The sequence below is a fragment of the Pseudorca crassidens genome, chromosome 11 (assembly GCF_039906515.1).
Source record: "Pseudorca crassidens isolate mPseCra1 chromosome 11, mPseCra1.hap1, whole genome shotgun sequence".
Lineage (NCBI taxonomy): Eukaryota > Metazoa > Chordata > Mammalia > Artiodactyla > Delphinidae > Pseudorca > Pseudorca crassidens.
In genome coordinates this window covers 15,222,228-15,240,668 of record NC_090306.1, presented here as the reverse complement: position 1 = coordinate 15,240,668, position 18,441 = coordinate 15,222,228, and the positions used below count along the sequence as shown (strand labels likewise).

Here is an 18,441-nt window from a genome sequence, read left to right as displayed (position 1 = left end):
GGATGCTACCCAGAAATTACCCTATGCAAGTAGACAGCTAATGGCATCTCCATCACTGCCTTAGTCTAGGCTCTTATGTCTCCAAGGCTCTTAACGTCCAAATCCAACTCATTTTAATCAGGATATCTCCCTTTTAGACCATCCTCACTGAGCCTCAACTTCTTTCTGTAAAACAGGAACCAAAACCAAAACCACAACAAACTTTAGTCCATGGGGCTTTGTAAAGGATCAAGTACCTGGTAGCACCACCATCCATTACCTAATAAAGCCCTCACTAAACAGTAGCTAAACTTGAATGTGCAGGCAGAGTTAGCTTTCCTGAAAAGAAGTAAGATTATGTCACACCCTTGCTTTAAAAAGTTGCTGGCTCTCTGACCTATCTTTAATGTGAAGTTCAAGTAATCTAAGGTTAAAGCTTACTATTGAATGATCTATGTAAGAAGTCCTTGTAAAACCACACAACAGAGTAAAAATGACCACAGGGTGTATTTTAGAGGTTTCAAAGAATACTTATTTGAAAAATTACAGTCACTTGTATTAAAAAAACTATTAATTACAAAAATCTAATGGAGTTTTAAAATAAAACTAAGCAGAACTCCAACTTGGAAACATGTCAGTAGTCAGAAATATTCTTGGCATTTAAAAGCAATAATGTGGCATTAAAATATATATATAACCTAGAATTTCATTAATTCAGACAACTCTGCTAGTCCCTAATGAACGCTAATTAGTAATGTTTTATTGTAACATGCATTAAATGTAAGTTTACTATACCACTGGGAAGGAAGCAAACAACAAATTAGAAAAAGAGGAATTTCAACACCATCTCTTTTGCTTTTGTGGGTGGTTATACACTACTTCAAAAAGTTAACCTAATTCTAACCTACACTTAAATAACCACACAGTTGCAAAAAAGATCCAATTATTTTATTGTAGATGAAACATTCTTCCCAACAGAATCAAGCTGACACACTGAACAGCTCAATTCAAATAGAAAAAAAAAAAAATCAGTCATCATTGAATTTTACTATCCTTCATTGCATAGTTTTTAATCATTTTAATATTGCATGAGCTTTATCTAAACAACCACTTCAAGAACAAAAAGGGAGTTACTAATAAGTCAAATGATACCTTTATGCAACAAAAAGATTTTGTTAAAAAACAGTACTTTCTTTCAAAATGGCTGTGTTTTTGTGTAACTTATATACGTTCATTCATTCAATATGAGACAGGCACTGATGATACACAGCCTTAACAATGTTATACATAAACAAACAGGAGGAGTAATATAACCAAAAACAAAACACAAAGGGGAGGCAGATTAGGGACTGATCTTGCTTAGAAAGGGGAAGAGCGCGGAAGGAGGCACAGAAGTGGCTGCCATTTGAATTGAGCCTCCATGAATCAGCAAGAATATTCGGATGTGGCCAGAGTTTAGCACAGATTGAAGGGATGCAGGCACAGAAATGGGGCTGAAAATCTAGGCTTTGAGTTAAAATATATTTACATATAAAAATTTTATTATATAAGTTTTGAAGCAATGTATTTGCTCCATTCTTAGGTTCTCTGTCACTTCAATTTCAAAGGAATATATATATTTTTAACTCTGAAAAGGTCCAAATAATAATGCACTTATGTGACACACACAGCACTTTAACTAAGGCTCAGTTTAGTCAGCAAATCATTATCCCCAAGTACTGAGAGATTTCTCACTTACAGATGAGGTAGGAGTTGGACAGAAATCTGACTCAGAATACCAGGGCAGGGCCCACTTCCCACGGCAGAGACCGAGACACAGTGAGCAAAGCCGGCAATGAACTCCAATGGCCACTGTAGGCCGCTGCGATGGCCGCATTCTACTCTGGAGACACTTCCTTCGAACAGAATGCAAGGCCACGGCATGCTATTAGTTGCTTAGATAACTAGTAGGTGTTCATCATCCCAGAAAAGATGAAATCTCTCTAATACAGGATCAAGATATTCTCCTCACTCATTTCACTTGCTTCATCAATTCACTTATTCATGCTCAAATATTCATTAAGCATCTATTAAGCACAAGGTTTTGTACTGTCCCTACTAGGAAACAAAAATATAGTTCAAGACTATAACGGGCTTAAAGAATTACTATTCCATCTGAGTTTACTAATTAAGCTAAATTTCAAACTTGAAGAATACGGCAATTATATTTTACCATCAGGCTTCAGTTTTGGTGGAAAGAGTTCCTCAAAGCACACCTTATTCACTAGAAAACAGACAAGCACTTTATCCCCAGTGCTTTAGACTTGAGTCAGACTGTTAAGTCAATTTCAGGTTATCCCTCCTCCCCCCTCAACAAGCTCTGCTCATCCTCCCTTCTTTTTTGTTTTGCCAGACTTAATTTCCTGTTCATACAAAAAAGTTTAAGGAGCTTGTCTTCACTTGAACTTTAATAGCGTTTAGGCCAATGACCTCTGATGTCATAATGCTTCAAAAACATCTTTGTTTAGAGTGTATACTGAATATATACCAATTCATCATGACTACAGTAACTTACTGATTAAGTTTAAAATACAGGCTATTTTAAAACCATGTTAAAATATTTTAGGTAGATTTGAGATAAATTTTACAGGGAATAAAAATATTAATGAATTCTCTATATACTTTCTAGCTCTCAGCAGAATTTTCAGCTGAAAATTCTGCAGTTTATGGGAAAAATTGTGGATCTTGAATTAAGACTGTCAAGTCAAATAAAATAAAGTTGAAACCCTACTTCTATAACCTGTGCTTCTAAATATAGAAGAAATACAATGTATTAGGAGTCATAATAAGGCAATTATTGATATCTTCGCACATTTGCATATAAACGACTGATTTAGATCACTTCCTTTCAGTACCTATCTTACTCACTTAAAAAATATGTACAAATAGTCTTATTCTTTAATTGCTTCAGAAAATTCATGTGAAAATATTTACATTTATTAAGAATTTTCGTATTGTCTTTTCTTCAGCTAGACTTACACGTAAAAAGTGCCTGTTCTTTAAGAGAAAACTTTATTGGAAAATTCCTCTAAAAGACCCTGAAATCACAAGGCTGCTACTGAACCTGCAAGAAAAGAATTATGCCAGAAATGACAAAGCATAAGGCTTTAAAGGCTTCAGTTTATACTATATAGTATGAAATTAAAATTAAAATATCATTCATCCACTCAAAATGAAGGGGAAAAAAAAACCAAAATAGCCACATACACACACACACACACACACAAAACTTACCCAACATAGCCTACTTCTTAAACTAATGATTTCAAAACAACTAAATCAATTCATATAGTGCAATTCAAAGAGACATGAATTAAAATTGATAATAAGAAATCTTTAAAGGCATGTTGCCGGCCTTTACAATCAAAGGCAGTAGTAATTTAATTACTTTAAATGCCAAAATATCGTCTATAATAATCTCCTGCCGTTATATTGCTCTTAAATTTTAGGTAAATGAGGATTCCTATTTTGAGGATCTTACTTTGTGAATTCCTATTTTGAATCACATTACCAGATAATTAAAGAATTAAATAACTAGCAGCTTCAGCTGTTAATTAATTTAGACTAGTAACATACTTTTTAATAAAAGTATTATATAATGAGTACTGTTTGCATCTCCTCCAAAGGAACTTCTGAGAATTATTCATTTGGCTCTAGTGAAGGGGGAAAAAGAAAAAATCAAGCCTCTCCTCTGAAGAAGTTAAAACAATAAACAAAAATTTTTAGGCTTTCAAGCAATTTGCAACTACTGTGCATGTATGCAACTTCAAGTTACGGAGAGACCAAAAGGAAGATTACATCTTAAAATCCTCAAGTCATTTGAAAAGCCTAACAATGCACTTACATTTCTACAAGAACACAATACTTCAGTTATAGAAACCGCAGTTATAGAAATATTTATAATATGTATGATTTATAATCTTTGCACTGGGTACTGTGCCTGGCACTAGGGCTACAAAGATTACTTATCAGAGGATCATTAACTGAGAAAAAAGGACTACCACTCATCTAGCCATCAGCTATTTATTATTATACATGAAAGTAACAAGGATTACTCACCAGCCTCCATCAAAATCACATTCGTAAACAGACATTCAACTACAGGCAAAAGGGGATACTGGAATAAAAATCACACTCCACTGCTTTGTCTTTGAGCTGCTCCCAAATGAGCGCTGTGAGGACTGAGCACTCAGGAAATGCACTGTGGCTGCCGGCCAGCCTGCCACTCTGCCAGTCTGACACCAGACTGACGTCACGCACCAGTATGTCACTGCAGCTGCAAACTGAGGCAGCTTCTCCAGAGGAGTTTGTTGTGATTATGCATGCCTTCCAGCCATGAGAGTAAAATATGATTTCAATTCCCTTAAAGTTGGCACATAGCACAGGGTGAAGTACCAGCATATGTGGCTGCAAACAGCTCGTGAAGAATGTTCTGGGAGGAATTTTAAATAACCTTAGCTCTTCACAGATATTTTCTGTTAAAACTGTAAGCAAACCTATTTAAATGATTCCTTTAAAAACATTTTTTTTGTTGCTATTGTTTCCAAAGTTGATTCATACTTATTTCAAAAAATTCTGCCAATAAAAGGTATAAAGAAAGCTAAAATTGCCTGCAGTCCCACCACCTAAAAATGATAATAATAATGATAATAATTAATCACTTATTATGTCAAGCACTTTACAAACTCATCTGAGCCTCAGAACCCAAAGATGTAGGTTCTGTAATGATCTCCCTTTTCCTGAAGAGACTGAGGCACAGAGTAGTTAGGGAACTTGCCTCTGGTCACAATGCTAGTAAGTGACTTTGCAAGACTTCAAAACCCATACATCTGATCACTAAGTTATACCAACTAGCAGTAAAGATAACAGCTGTTAACATTTTGGTGAACATTCTTTTAGACCAGAGTTTGTGTGTATATAAACACATATTTATTCAATATAAGGAAATCAAACTATATATGTTGTTTTACAACCCGCTTTTTAAATTCAACAATATGCCATGGGCAGCTTTCCATGTCAGTAACTACATCCCTAACTTTTCTTTTTTGATGGCCGCACATCACAATTCCCCAAACCTGATTCCTACTGGACACTTAAATTTTTTCTTATAAATAGTGCTTAATGTATATCACGGTCTAGACACCTTTGTACTTTTCTGTATTTAGCTGTGTAGGATAATTCTTAGAAGTGGGATGGACAGGTCAAAGCATGTGCATGTTTTCAATATCCGCATGCTCCGCCCTCCAAAAAGAGGTAACAATTTATATTTATACCTCAGTGCATTAGATTTCTCCTTTCCCGCATACTGGGTATTGACAATTACTTTCCTCTGCAAATCTAACAGAAAATACGGTTATAATTGTGTGTGTGTGTGTGTGTTTTATTTATTTATTATTATTATCTTAAAAATTTATTTCATTTATTTATTTTTGGCTGCGTTGGGTCTTTGTTGCTGCACGTGGGCTTTCTCTAGTTGCTCTGAGCGGAAGCTACTCTTCATTGCGGTGCGCGGGCTTCTCATTGCGGTGGCTCCTGTTGTTGCAGAGCATGGGCTCTAGGTGCCCGGGCTTCAGGAGTTGTGGCTCGCAGGCTCTAGAGCACAGGCTCAGTAGTTGTGGCGCACGGGCTTAGCTGCTCTGCGACATGTGGGATCTTCCCAGACGGGGGCTCGAGCCCATGTCCCCTGCATTGGCAGGCGGATTCTTAACCACTGTGCCACCAGGGAAGTCCTGTGTGTGTGTTTTAATTGCAAGTGAGGTTAAACCTTTCTTCATATGCTTATTCACACAGGAGGCAGTCTACCTAATGGCCACAAGCACGTAGGCTCTGGAGTCAGAAGACTCCAAGTTCAAGCCCAGCTCTTCTTCTCAATAGTTTTCTGACCACAGGCAAGTTACTTAGCCTCTCCATGCTTCAATTTCCTTACATGGAAAATAAAAATAACACTTTAATCCTCATGGGATTTTTGTGAGAATTAAATGAGAAAAACCATGTAAGAAATTGGAAAAGTGCCTACCACATAACAGGTGTTTGATTAAATGTTAACTCATATTTAATGACCGACTATATTTCTTCTGCATTTCATGCCCTTCAACCAAAATGGTGACTCTTAACAAGAGTACGGACAAACCATTTTACAAAACGTACTGGAAATATCCTGTTAGAATGCTAATGACATAAAAATGTGCAGATACATCAAAGTAAGTTGTCTTACAACTAAATTTAGCATGTAACATAACTGGAGCCGAAACACTCCTTTCATAGGAAACTGCTATAACAAAAATTTAAAATAGCATTCCAAGTTGAGAAAACAAAATTGTTTCATCATGTAGCTTGAAATATAGACAAGCAAGCCGACACAGTTTGCTATAACCAGAAGGGTTTGCATATGTTTTAGAAAAGTAATCAGTCATTCATGGATCTGTCCTATTTTTTTTTTTTTCAAAGTGAAGGTTTTCCTAGCCTCAATTAGTCTCTGTTTAAACTTCTCACACTAAAAAGGAAAACAAAACCCATTCCTGAAAACGTCAAAGAGAAGTCAACAAAATAACTTTTGCTATAGTTCTAAAAGCAAAGGACAGCCCCTTTTAAATGACACAAATCATAACAATGTTTAAGCAGAATATTTGAAGGTTAAAATGTAGTAAGCCTATTATATCTACCCCAAACCAATGTGACCTTGTGTTATGTAAGTCTTCAACTGTTCACACCATCAGGATAGTTTTAACAAAACACTTTTAAAATGAACTAAGAAGGAAGTTGTATGTTATTCTAGCAGATCTGGTTTAGGTGCAGTCACTGTTGTATATGCTATAAAATTATCCCATCTGAAGGCAAACATTTCTGTAATAAAATGGCAGCATAATATGTTTGCAGAATCACAGTGGCATGGTGGTTCTGTATATGGCTGCCAGGAGAAAAACAATAATGGAGCAGCAGAGATCTGTAAAGAGACTCTGAAAGACTACCAGGGTTACCAAGAACTAACAAGTCGACCAGTGTTTGGTTTATGAAATTACTAGCACCCTGCACTATTTCTCAAGGACCTGGGAGGCTCAGGTCCTTCCACCCACCACCCACGGTTTACAGGATCTCCACAGGTAAAACAGTGTGGTTGAGCAAGGAACATAAAAGAGGGAATAAGATAAGGCCCCTCCTCTCAAGGTCAGAACAGTCTGGAATTGACAGTTTAATAGGGAAGACAGAGCTATAAACAGATCATTATAACATACCCTGATTTGCAGAGCACAGAAGAGGAAGTGGCTACATGCCTGGGGGAGGCTGGAAAAGACTTAACAACGTACAGTAAATGACAGCTGACCTACTTCAAGAGGAGATTTCAGTTAGAGGTAGCAGTAGTTGTGAAAGCACAAATTTAAGATGTAATCTAAATTTTACACCTACGAAAGGTGCCCAATTAACAGAGAAACTATTCATTTAAGGAAAAAAAAAAAAAAGCATACCAACAGGACAATTCTTACAGGTGCCTCGTGAGATTCTGCCCTGCTTCCCCCAAAGTCAGGGATGGCTAGTTTAGCTTTTTTGATTCTGCCCAAACAACATTTTTAGGAAAGGAAGCTGAGGTAGATCGTGGATGTCTGCCGCATTACTCTGTCAGAGCTAATGAACTTCTTTAAATCAGTAGAGAATCCTAAATCTCAATTAATCCTGATTCTCTTTCCATGAATCTCTACACTACAGGGCAGGAACCATGCTTTGTTAAAAAGCCACAGAAAAAAAGTCCAGTGAGGGCCTCCAAAACATGTGCCACCAAACAATGTGCTTCAGGACATTCTTTAGGGCTCTTGGTGATAATGACTGAGGATGCAGTTGTGGTAACTGTCATTTTCCCATTCTTGGTTACTTCGCTTCTCAGTGGCATTTAAAACTCTTGCCCACTCAGTTCTTAAAAATGCCACCACTGACCCTGAATTATGTGACCTGGTTCCCCAGCCTTCACTTTGCAAAACAGGCATGAATCCAAACGACTCAATCCAGCACCCAACTGTCTCTATAATTTGGTGCCCATTTACTCATCACTAATACCCAAAGCGGAAGCTCTTTTAATGGGTGAGAAACAGATCCACCGATGTCTTTTCCATACTGTGTCTCACAGTGCTGGATGACACAAAGTGCTCAAATGTCCCATCACTTGATTACTGATTTTTATCTTCGAGGTCACTTAATTAATGCAGATCTTTCAGGTCAGAAAAATATTAGTGCAACGAGAAGGCCACAACCACATATTTCGGAGGTGTGTTTCTTCTGACACTACCAGGCAATTAACTTTGGCACAATCTACCTGGAGATAGAGTCAGGGCCCACAGGCTCAGCTCCACAAACTGTCCCCCCAGCCCCATCCCAGCCCCACCCAACTTTAGATACCACTCGCTATAAATGGAGGTTCCCACAGCCCCCTTCTCAGGTGTGACTGATTAGTTTGAGTGGCTCACAGAACTCACAGAGTTACTTACATTTACCAGTTTATTATAAAGAATATTATAAAGGATACAGATAAATAGCCAGATGGAGAGGTACACAGGTACATACTTTACAAAGGTAAAGTAAGAATACGGCTAGACTCCTTTTCCTTTCTCCCAAATTTCCAAATTAATTCGTCTTGGCATATCAACCACCATATCTTCATGACTTAAAAAAGAAACATCAAGGTATCAATTTACAAAAGGAAATTAAAAATACAGTCGTCCCTCAGTATCTGTGGGGTTTTGGTTCCAAGACCCTCATCCCTCAGATACCAAACGTCATGGACGCTCAAGTCCCTCATCTAAAATGACACAGTATTTGCATATAACCTACACGCACAGCCCCTAGCATACTTTACACCATCTCCAGATTACTTATAATACCTGATACATTGTAAATGGTATGTAAATAGGCAAATTCAAGCTTTGCTCTTTGGAACCTTTTGGAATTTTCGCCCTAAATATTTTTGATCCAGTTAGTAGAATCAGTGGATGCAGAACCCTTGGATACAAAGGACTGGCTATAATTCACAACTACGGTGTCTCACATCCTCATTATCTTCTGTTAAAAGGTGGCAATCAGGTAAAGAGTAAATCTGTCAACTCACAGAAATCAAACACTCACACCCAACGATAGCCTGAGAGACAATCCAAATGTCCCATGAACTTAGTGCACGGACAGGTAACCGCTACATCAACTGAAGTTCAGCACAGAAACCAACTCAACACCACTAAGGAAGACAATCACGGTGAGCACTGGAGTCATCCTCACTTGACTCTGATGTAACAGTTCAGATATTCTCCATTCACTACACAAAAATGTTCAAGGGTTGTTCCACACTACCAGCTGGGTTTTCTACTAGTGCTAAAATTTCATAACACAGCAAACCCTTGGAAAAAGTAATTGGAAGAGCTGAATGATTTAAGAATCAGATTAATCCACAAACACCTGCTTAGGAAGGAACCAATTATAATGAAAAAGTCCTTCATACCACTAGAGTCTTCTTCCCCAGGGAGTGGTAGCTACTAAATATACTTGCTTACTAACAGGACAAGGAACCTTCTAATTTGAAAATATCCAGTTCTCAGGTCATTGATGACCAAGCTGGCCCTTAAAGGCCAGTTTAATAAGATACTGACTCGGCCATCATATAATCCCTTTAATTTATTTCTTCCAATCCTTTTTTTTTTTTTTTTTTTTTTTTGGTGGTACGCGGGCCTCTCACTGTTGTAGCCTCTCCCGTTGCGAAGCACAGGCTCCGGACGCGCAGACTTAACGGCCATGGCTCACGGGCTCAGCCGCTCCGCGGCATGTGGGATCTTCCCGGACCGGGGCACGAACCCGTGTCCCCTGCATCAGCAGGCGGACTCTCAACCACTGAGCCACCAGGGAAGCCTTCTTCCAATCCTTTTAAAATTCTTTCCACTTCTTGTGTGAGATTGCTAGCCATGACTTCCTCCTTGCGAACTCTGTCATAATTTGTGTATCTCACCAATTTACACCTTTGGTCCAGCTCAAATGTCACCTCCTTGGAGAGATTTCCCCCAATTTCCCTCACTCAGGTAGCTGCAGTAATACATATCACAAACAGTTAGCATGACCAACAAAATGTGCAGTCATACACACCTATATCTCAAAGGATCTGTCAGTAAAGATGTTTGTCAACTAGTCTGAAAAATAAATAGAACATACATACTCACAGAAAGTGGACTAACTCTAATAAGCTTACACATCTATAAAACCAAATACAAACCAAAGTAAGAGATAAAATCTAAAAGGCAGCAATGATGTGGGCATTAAAACCGATCATCTTTCTTCCCTTTCACGACTAGCAAATGACATCTCAACTTCGGAGCTACAGGTGAAATGTCTGGTTATGTTTATACCTCCTTTGACTATCTAAACTCCCAAACTATCTCTGGGTGCTTTTCACTTGATAGGGAAAGAAATGGATTCTGAGTAGTCAATTTTTTGATAGGCTCTGGCATCTTTACCTATATTTTAACTGCAACCATTTCAATTCTAGAAAAATTCCAGGTAAAAGTGTATGTGCACAACAAGTAACGTCTGAAAACTTTGCTAATTTTGTACTTTAACGTCCAATGGTAACTAATAAAAAATTAGATTTGGAAATAATAAAAGATAATCTTAAATTCTAACATAATAAAGAAATTCAGACTCCAGAACACATTGATGAATATGAAATAATATATCAACAACCAAGGAAAACAGATACAAATTTACACCTAATTTCCTTGACTAGGTCCTAACTTCAACTCTGGATGAATATACATTTTTGAACAATAGTTTGTGACTTACACCCTACCTGTATATAAACTGATTTTCATTCTGAAAGAAATTATAAAATCTAACTGGTTTTCTACAGAGCCTGATTTACCAACAAAACATCTATTATTCAAGTACTAAATAGATTCTATACTTATACCGTCTGCCTGGAAGATACATGGCCTATTTTTGATGCGGGAATAGAATCAAACATATGACAGTGTCACCGGTTTCATTATCATCAAAAAACAGGCCTCAAAGAAACTTATTATAATGGTGCTTTGTGTGTCGGCTTCATTTAGTCAATAGAAGTACTTCTTACTCTTTTGAAAGGAGGCAAGAGAACATGCATGTTTTTTAAAGGTTTTACTACCGCAGAAGAGGAATGTAGTATGTTATGGAGACCCATAATTGAGACATAGCCTCGGGACCAAAGAGACATTTATATCTACAAATGACTGCACGAAAGGTCCTCATAAGTCATCCCTTTCTCTTCATGACATTATATAACAGACACAATCGGGTGGTTTTGTGGCAACAACTTCAAGACCGTCTGCCTGCCAAGGCCAAGTTCGAGGTATGAGTATTCTCCCTTACAAAACAAAACAGGTTTTAATGTACTACACTTCTACACTCACATTTCTGGCACTGGAGGAGTAATTTCTTTGTTTTTACACCTCATTTGCACAAATTCCTTGGCCTACAAGTTTTTTCTGCTTTTAAGTGAAAATACCTTACATTAGAAGTTTATTAGAAATGTTACACATACTGCTGTCCAGTGTTGAAAAGAAAAATTAAACAAACCTGGGTTGAGATTTAATTTCCTTGGCTACTATTAACAGATTTTTAAAATTCATTCAACGAACATTTATTGAAGATATTGCTTCTTCTGCAGAAGAAGCATTTGCTTTGGCTCCTGTGGGAGAACTAAAAAAAGAAAGAAAAAGAAATGAAATGTCCAAACTAGTTGTGGGTAAATAACTACATAAATAAAAAAACAAGTAAGAGTATGAGATGCTATAGCATAAATGGATTCTGGAACCAGACTGCCTAGGTCAGAAGCTTAGGTGAGGCCTTAGGAAAACTACTGTACCTCTTCTGTGCCTCAGCTCTTCACCTCTAAAACGGATATAACAGCAGCACCATCCTCATAGGACTGTTATAAGGATTAGATGAATACAAACATTAAAGCCCCTATAACAGTATTTGACACATAATTAGAGCTCATTAAGCAATAACAATTACTATTCTGAAAGACACGTGGATCAAAAATGCGGAGACAAATGTAAATGGCCTTTGAGCATAAACCCACAGAGGATGGGTGGAATCTGAGATAATAAGGCCAAACACCAGTGAGAAGCAGCAAAACTCCTGCAGAGTTAAGGGTTACTACTTCCAAACCCTACTGCCACTCCCCAGAGTTGCACCCATGCCTTCTACAGACTTTGAGTATATAAACCATCTAATTCCTCTTTATGCCTAAAAATTTGAGTTCGATTTCCATAACAAAAGAGTCCTGAGTTAAGACAATGTATTTAGGAAAAAGTAAAGTGGTTTACAAGGTATACAAAACAGAACAGGAAAGAAATAAAACAAAAAAAACCCGCTTTCCTCAAATTATACAATATTTGCCATGTCTAAACAAAGCCGCTAAATAAACAGTGCAGAGAGAACAAAGGACAAATTCAAGAATGGTACTTTCACATGTATTTCATATCTTTGACAGTCAATGTCTCGGTATCAATTTAGCTTCTGAAATGTGAAATTCAAATACTTTTTTATTACCAGCAAAAAAGGGCAGCAGTATTTAGAGTTCTAAAGCACTGAGAAATTTAGACATTTATCCTAGGTCAGTGATTCCTAAACTCAAATACTGGTTGCCTCATAATCATGGGAGAACTGGCTTAAAATACACACTACCAAACCAAACCTCAGGAGATTCTGATTCAGCAGGTTTAGTTTGGGCATTACATTCTAGGCCACAAAACTACTTTCAGGCACAAACAGGCTGAGGAGCTGATATGTATGTGTGAACAAAACTAGTCCTACTTGTTTCTTCCCTTAGGTAAAACCCATCTTTATTTATAATTTATATGATGGAGGATAATAGTTACCTCAATGGTAAATGAAAGGCGTTTAAAGAAAATGTCTCAGCCTATAAAATGTCCTGAATTTTTACCTATAAAAAAAATTTTTTTTAACCTATAAAGTTTCCTGAATTTTACATGTGGGAATTATGAAGTATATTGTTTTTTTCACATTTTAACAAAACATTTTCTATCTATCTTCTGGTATGAGTTAGGATGCTTTCAGTAACAGAATGATCAATTAAAAAGTGTCTCAGACAATGAAGAATTTAGCATCTCAAATGGCAAGAAGAGGCAGGGCAGTCTCTGGGTTGACTAACTCAGAAGCTCAGTAATGTCAGGGCGCTTGGGCGGGGCTCCTCTGTGAATCCCTTACTTTTCTCTCACAGTTCCACTGTTGCCCCTGCAGCTCCAAGTATCATGTTCTTATGGTAAAGAAGGGAACGAATTCCTGTCTTACGTTTCTTTTTTTTAAGAAAATGAAGAAAGCCTTCACAGTTCTTCAGCTTAAACCAATTACCTATGGCATAAGGCATAGGACTAACTCCCTAAGAATAATTATGATCTATACCCTGGGGCTTAGGAGGCTCACCTTCCCAGAACACACGGAGGAAACAACCACTAGAACAAAGTCTGGACTCTTTCCAACAGCAAGAAAGTTGGAGGGATGTGTCAACAGCAGTTTGCTAGGCACCAAAAGGGGTCCATCACATTCTGTGACAAAGTAATAAACCATGTTTAAACCAATCAAAATGTAATTCAGCATGGAGAAACCAGTTCAGTGCATTAAGTGACTGGAAAACATTAGCAACGACCAACAAAAGGAAGATTAAGCTGCCAACAGAAAACTAAAGAAAAGATGTACCCAACTGGAAACTGGAAGGATAGAACCCACTTCCTTATGCAGTAAAATTACTGTCAATCAAATCAAACACTTGATTTGAAAATTACTAGTCAGAAACTTTTTCCTACTCTAAGCAATCTGTGTGTCCATTACTCTCTGGTTGCTAGATCAGCTAAATATTTCAAAAGTGTTATTTACATATTAGATATAGAAGACAAAATAAGAAAGGACTAGATATATTAATTTAAATAACAGAGTAAATTCAGTTTTTAAACACTGTTCTTAAAAGTTTTGTTCAGATGCCTGAAGATCAACGGCATAACAAATTATGGATACTAAAATACAAACTTTAGGAATGGATCACTTTCATAGGCTTCCTTTGAAAATTTTCCAAAAAAATATATACTGGTGTTATCTGACCAAAAAAAACACATCTCGATTGTTCAGAATTTCATCTGGAAGCCCCAGAGTCAGTTCGAGATCCCAGCATAAATACGTAGTACTGTCAGGAATGTAGAAGTGCAGCTGGTATGGAAAACAGTTCAGTGGTTCCTCAAAAAGTTAAACGTAGAACTACCAGACAACTTAGCAACTCAACTCCTAGGTATATAACCCAAAGAACCGAAAACAGGTACTCAAACAAACACCTGTACACAAATATTCCTAGCCACAGTTCACAAAAGCCAAAAGGTGGAAACCACCCAAATGTCCATCAATGGGTGAATGAGCAAAGAAAATGCAGCATATACGCACGATGGAATATTATTCAGCCATAAAAAGAATGAAGTATCGATAGATGCTACAACCGGGTTGAACCTCAAAACCATTATGTTAAGTGAAATAAGACAGACACAAAACATCACATATTGTATGATTCCATTTATAAGAAATACTCAGATAAGGTAAATCCATGGAGACAGAAAGTTGATTAATGATTGCCAGGGGCTGGGGGGGAAGGGGGAAATTGGGAGCCAACTGCTTAATGGGCACAGGGTTTCCTTTCGGGGTGATGAAATTATTTTGAAACTAGCTAGAGGTGATCAGTGCCTACCACTGTGAATATACTGAGTGCCACTCAATCATACACCTTAAGATGGCTAATTTTATGCTATATGAATTTTACAGGAATTAAAAAATATCTAATGTAGCTGTAATATGAAATACGTAAAGATGTGAAGGAAGATGTGCATTGGGATTTAGTCAATCCTGATCAGAAGCAGTAATATTTCAACTTGCTTTAATACAGCATAGCATTCTACAACTCTTCCTCTGATTGGATATAATCTGGGATCTTCTCCATTACATCCAGCATTCTAAGGTTTACAATGTGAGTCTATTATACTGAATTTCAGATTAATTCCCACAACACAAATGGTATTGCCCACCCACCTCATTCAGGAAAAAGCTAAGTTAAAAAGCATTCTCATCTAAATTACAAACGAAATAGAACCTAATTATTTACTGTTGTGGAGAGCCCCAGGGAGATTTCTTGGTGGTTTAGGACCCTCTGAAATCACTTTGTAAGTCTGTTTTTGCTTCTCAAGAGAAAGATGGGATAAACAGATTGTTTGCTACCGCTGTTGTTTTAATGGAAATGTTCTACAAGGATCAGATTGGTCCTTCCAAGAAGGCAGGCCGTACAATACAACATAACAAGGGAAAAGAACAAGCAACATTTGCAATTCTGTGTTAAAACTCCACACACTCTGGAATTAAAATTCCATCTCTGTCTATAAAGTTTCCTTGTTTGCAGATGTTTTCGATGTGGTAAGGAAGTTTTGCACGGGTCCGGAATTTCTGCCCTGTGGACAGGAATAGGAGGTGGCTGGGCTACGGCTGAGGCAGCAGGGACCCCCCTGTCAGCTGCTATCATCTCTCCTCCAGGCCGAGCAACAGCAGCAGTCCTGGGCCATGAAATATTTAGATACTGAGATCCTCGCCCTTAGGGACGTAGACTGGGATCAGCAGCACAGGCAATAGCTGGTACTGCCTCGCACTTCACAGAGGGAGTTAAGAGATGGCAAAAACCCTTCTTATGGGTGTCCATCCTTCACTGCCCTAAAACTGCTGTCCCACTGTGGCTGCAAGAGAGGAACTACAATGCTGACAGATTCTAAAAATACAAAACATACATATTTCACAAGTTGATGGTATACAGGGGTCACGTCTACCTGTAACTGTCAGAGGCTACAGGTACTTGCCAGTGTTGAATTAACAGAGGCAAATGCCCAAGTTGGCTTATCTCAGCTCACAACGTACCTAAAAATCATTTAATATACTACCAGTGACATGCATACCATGCTTTGAGAAATGCCAAATGAAACCTTATGTTAAAAAAAAAAAAAGCAACTTTTTTTTTTTTGGCCATGGGTCACGGGCCCAGCTGCTCCGCGGCACGTGGGGTCTTCCTGGACCAGGGCACGAACCCGTGTCCCCTGCATCGGCAGGCGGACTCTCAACCACTGTGCCACCAGGGAAGCCCAAAAGCAACTATTTATTCTAACAAAACAAACAACTATGGCTATAGATTGAAAGTCCCAGATTTCCCAGATGAGTTGCTGGTGTTCAAAAGTACTAGTATAGCTACCATCTCACAATAAGAACTATATAAACATGCTTAGAGTACCCTATTCATTTATTCCAAGAAGCATGTTTTTAAAAACATGTAACAGCTCTGAAAGTGGGAGGCTTCTCACATCTCATGGCACTTTACGACCACCGTCCACCAGGAGGCAGTTGTGATACCATTTTCATAACCTGTGTATGCTCGGATATCAGAAGCACAGTGTGTGCATCCACAGCAGGGAATAAAATCCCAGAGGCAACAGCAGAGCACACCTCTACCCCTAGAACCCAGAGGCTGCGGGGAGGAGGCCCTCAGTAACATTTCGGGGGCAGGAATCAAAATTAGGCCAGGACTAACTAACTGCAAAGCTATCTGGATAAAGTCATAGATTTGATGTGCACAATAATTGAAGGAAATAACAACAAAAAATTCCCCTCACATCTAGTGTGCTTCCCACCCAAGTAAAACAAATGTTTATCTAGTAACATCTCTGGGATTGCGTGAGCTAGTGCACTGGGCAAAAATTTGGACCAAAGCAAACTGGCAGCTATGTCCCCAAGCATGGCGTCGGGAGATGTGAACGCTGCTGGCAGGGAGGGCAGAGCCTCCCCGCCCCGATGGCATCACGCCTGACCCAACTGCACATGTTTACAGTATCCGCCTCACTCTCGGGCATGTCATCCCAGAATTAAAGAGTAGCTGAAAGAAAACCTGATGTGCTTCTATTTCAAAAAATATTTACGTACACTTCTGGGTCTGACTCAAACATGTATTTTCTCTGGCACTGATTTTTCACCTCCCTTCTTTATATATTATTAATTTATTGTCTTTTTTGTTACAGGCCATTTCAAATTTTTCATGGGAAGAGGCGGGTTGTGAATAAATGAAAGTTTCTAGTGCTTGAACCAGCTCTTCACTTATTCACTATTTCATTCAACAACTATTGAGTGTGCTTATTAGCAAGAGGGGGTGTTGTGTGTAAGGGGTGCACACACACAATTGCACTCTGTAATTCCTACAGCTGAGAACGAACAAATCATTAAATTAGGCACTGCTTACATTTTCCAAAGATACTTCTATCAAGATTTTTATAAAGTACAGAAATGTTTGGTGTACATAATAGATAAATTGTTACGCACCAATTCGGCACTAATTACGAAATGAACTCAGACATGCCTAAATCCAAATCAACTGTAACTCTGGAAAAATTTAAAAATGCATCTTTGTTTGAGGATGTTTGTACCCTATAATCTGAAAGAGGGTTGGACAGTTAACCATGTTAACTAGTCATGTTACCATGTTACATCTAGTCATGTTATATCTAGTCATCATGTCGTTAGGCGTTTTCTTGGCTGTGACACTTTCTCAGAGTTCCCTTGTTTTTCCTGACCTTAGAGAATAGAGTGTTTATGTACAGTCTTTTGTCTTTAGTCTTAGGGACGCCATTCACTTCCATAGTCGCTTTGGTCAGCACCTTTCTGCCCCACTCTGTCCAATAAGGTTGTGTCATGTATTTGTAACAGTTAGCTTCTTTTGTCACAGTCTGCATCCTATCCTGGGATCCCTTGACCTCCTAAATGGTTTTTAGAATTTGCATATAGTCTGGATTCATTCTTTGTGTGTAAAGTTCAATGGGTTTTGTCAGATAACCACAATGAAAGCATCACACAGAATAATTTCGCCACCCTAAAAATCCCCTGTGCTTCAAGTATTCAACTGGTCCCTCCTTTCCCTCAACCCCCTGATCATTTTACTGACTCCATAGTTTTGCCTTTTCCAGAATGTCTGTGCAAATCATAGTTAGTAGAGTTTTTAGACTGGCTTCTTTAACTTAGCAATATGCATTTAACATTCATCTGTGTCTTTGTGTGGCTTGTCCACTTTTTCTTACTGCTGAATAATATTCCATTATATATGGATGTACCAGTTTGTTTATACATTCACCTATTAAAGGATTATCATCTTGGCTGCTTCCAGTTTCGGCAACTATGAATAAAGCTGCTATAAATATTCATGTGCAAGTTTCTGTGTGGACATAAATTTTCAACTAATTTGGGTATATACCAAGAAGCATGACTGCAGAATCATATGGTAAGACTATGTTTAGCTTTATAAGAGACTACCAAACTGTCTTCCAATTCTGCATTCCCACCAGC

At 38.1% G+C, this 18,441-nt stretch overlaps 1 protein-coding gene across 17 annotated transcripts in view; it reads right to left on the bottom strand.

Moving 5' to 3' along the window:
• The window catches only part of PLEKHA5 (pleckstrin homology domain containing A5), a 242,584-nt gene that overhangs the window by 105,599 nt on the left and 118,544 nt on the right, over positions 1 to 18,441 (bottom strand). The window contains exon 1 of one of the 17 annotated variants that reach the window (XM_067695819.1): positions 4,078 to 4,216. The exons of the other annotated variants lie outside the window; for them this stretch is intronic. Coding sequence (XP_067551920.1) covers positions 4,078 to 4,112 — 35 coding nt within the window. The 5' untranslated portion in view covers positions 4,113 to 4,216. Of the gene's footprint in view, positions 1 to 4,077; positions 4,217 to 18,441 lie in introns of those variants that run through there. 17 annotated transcript variants of the gene reach the window in all.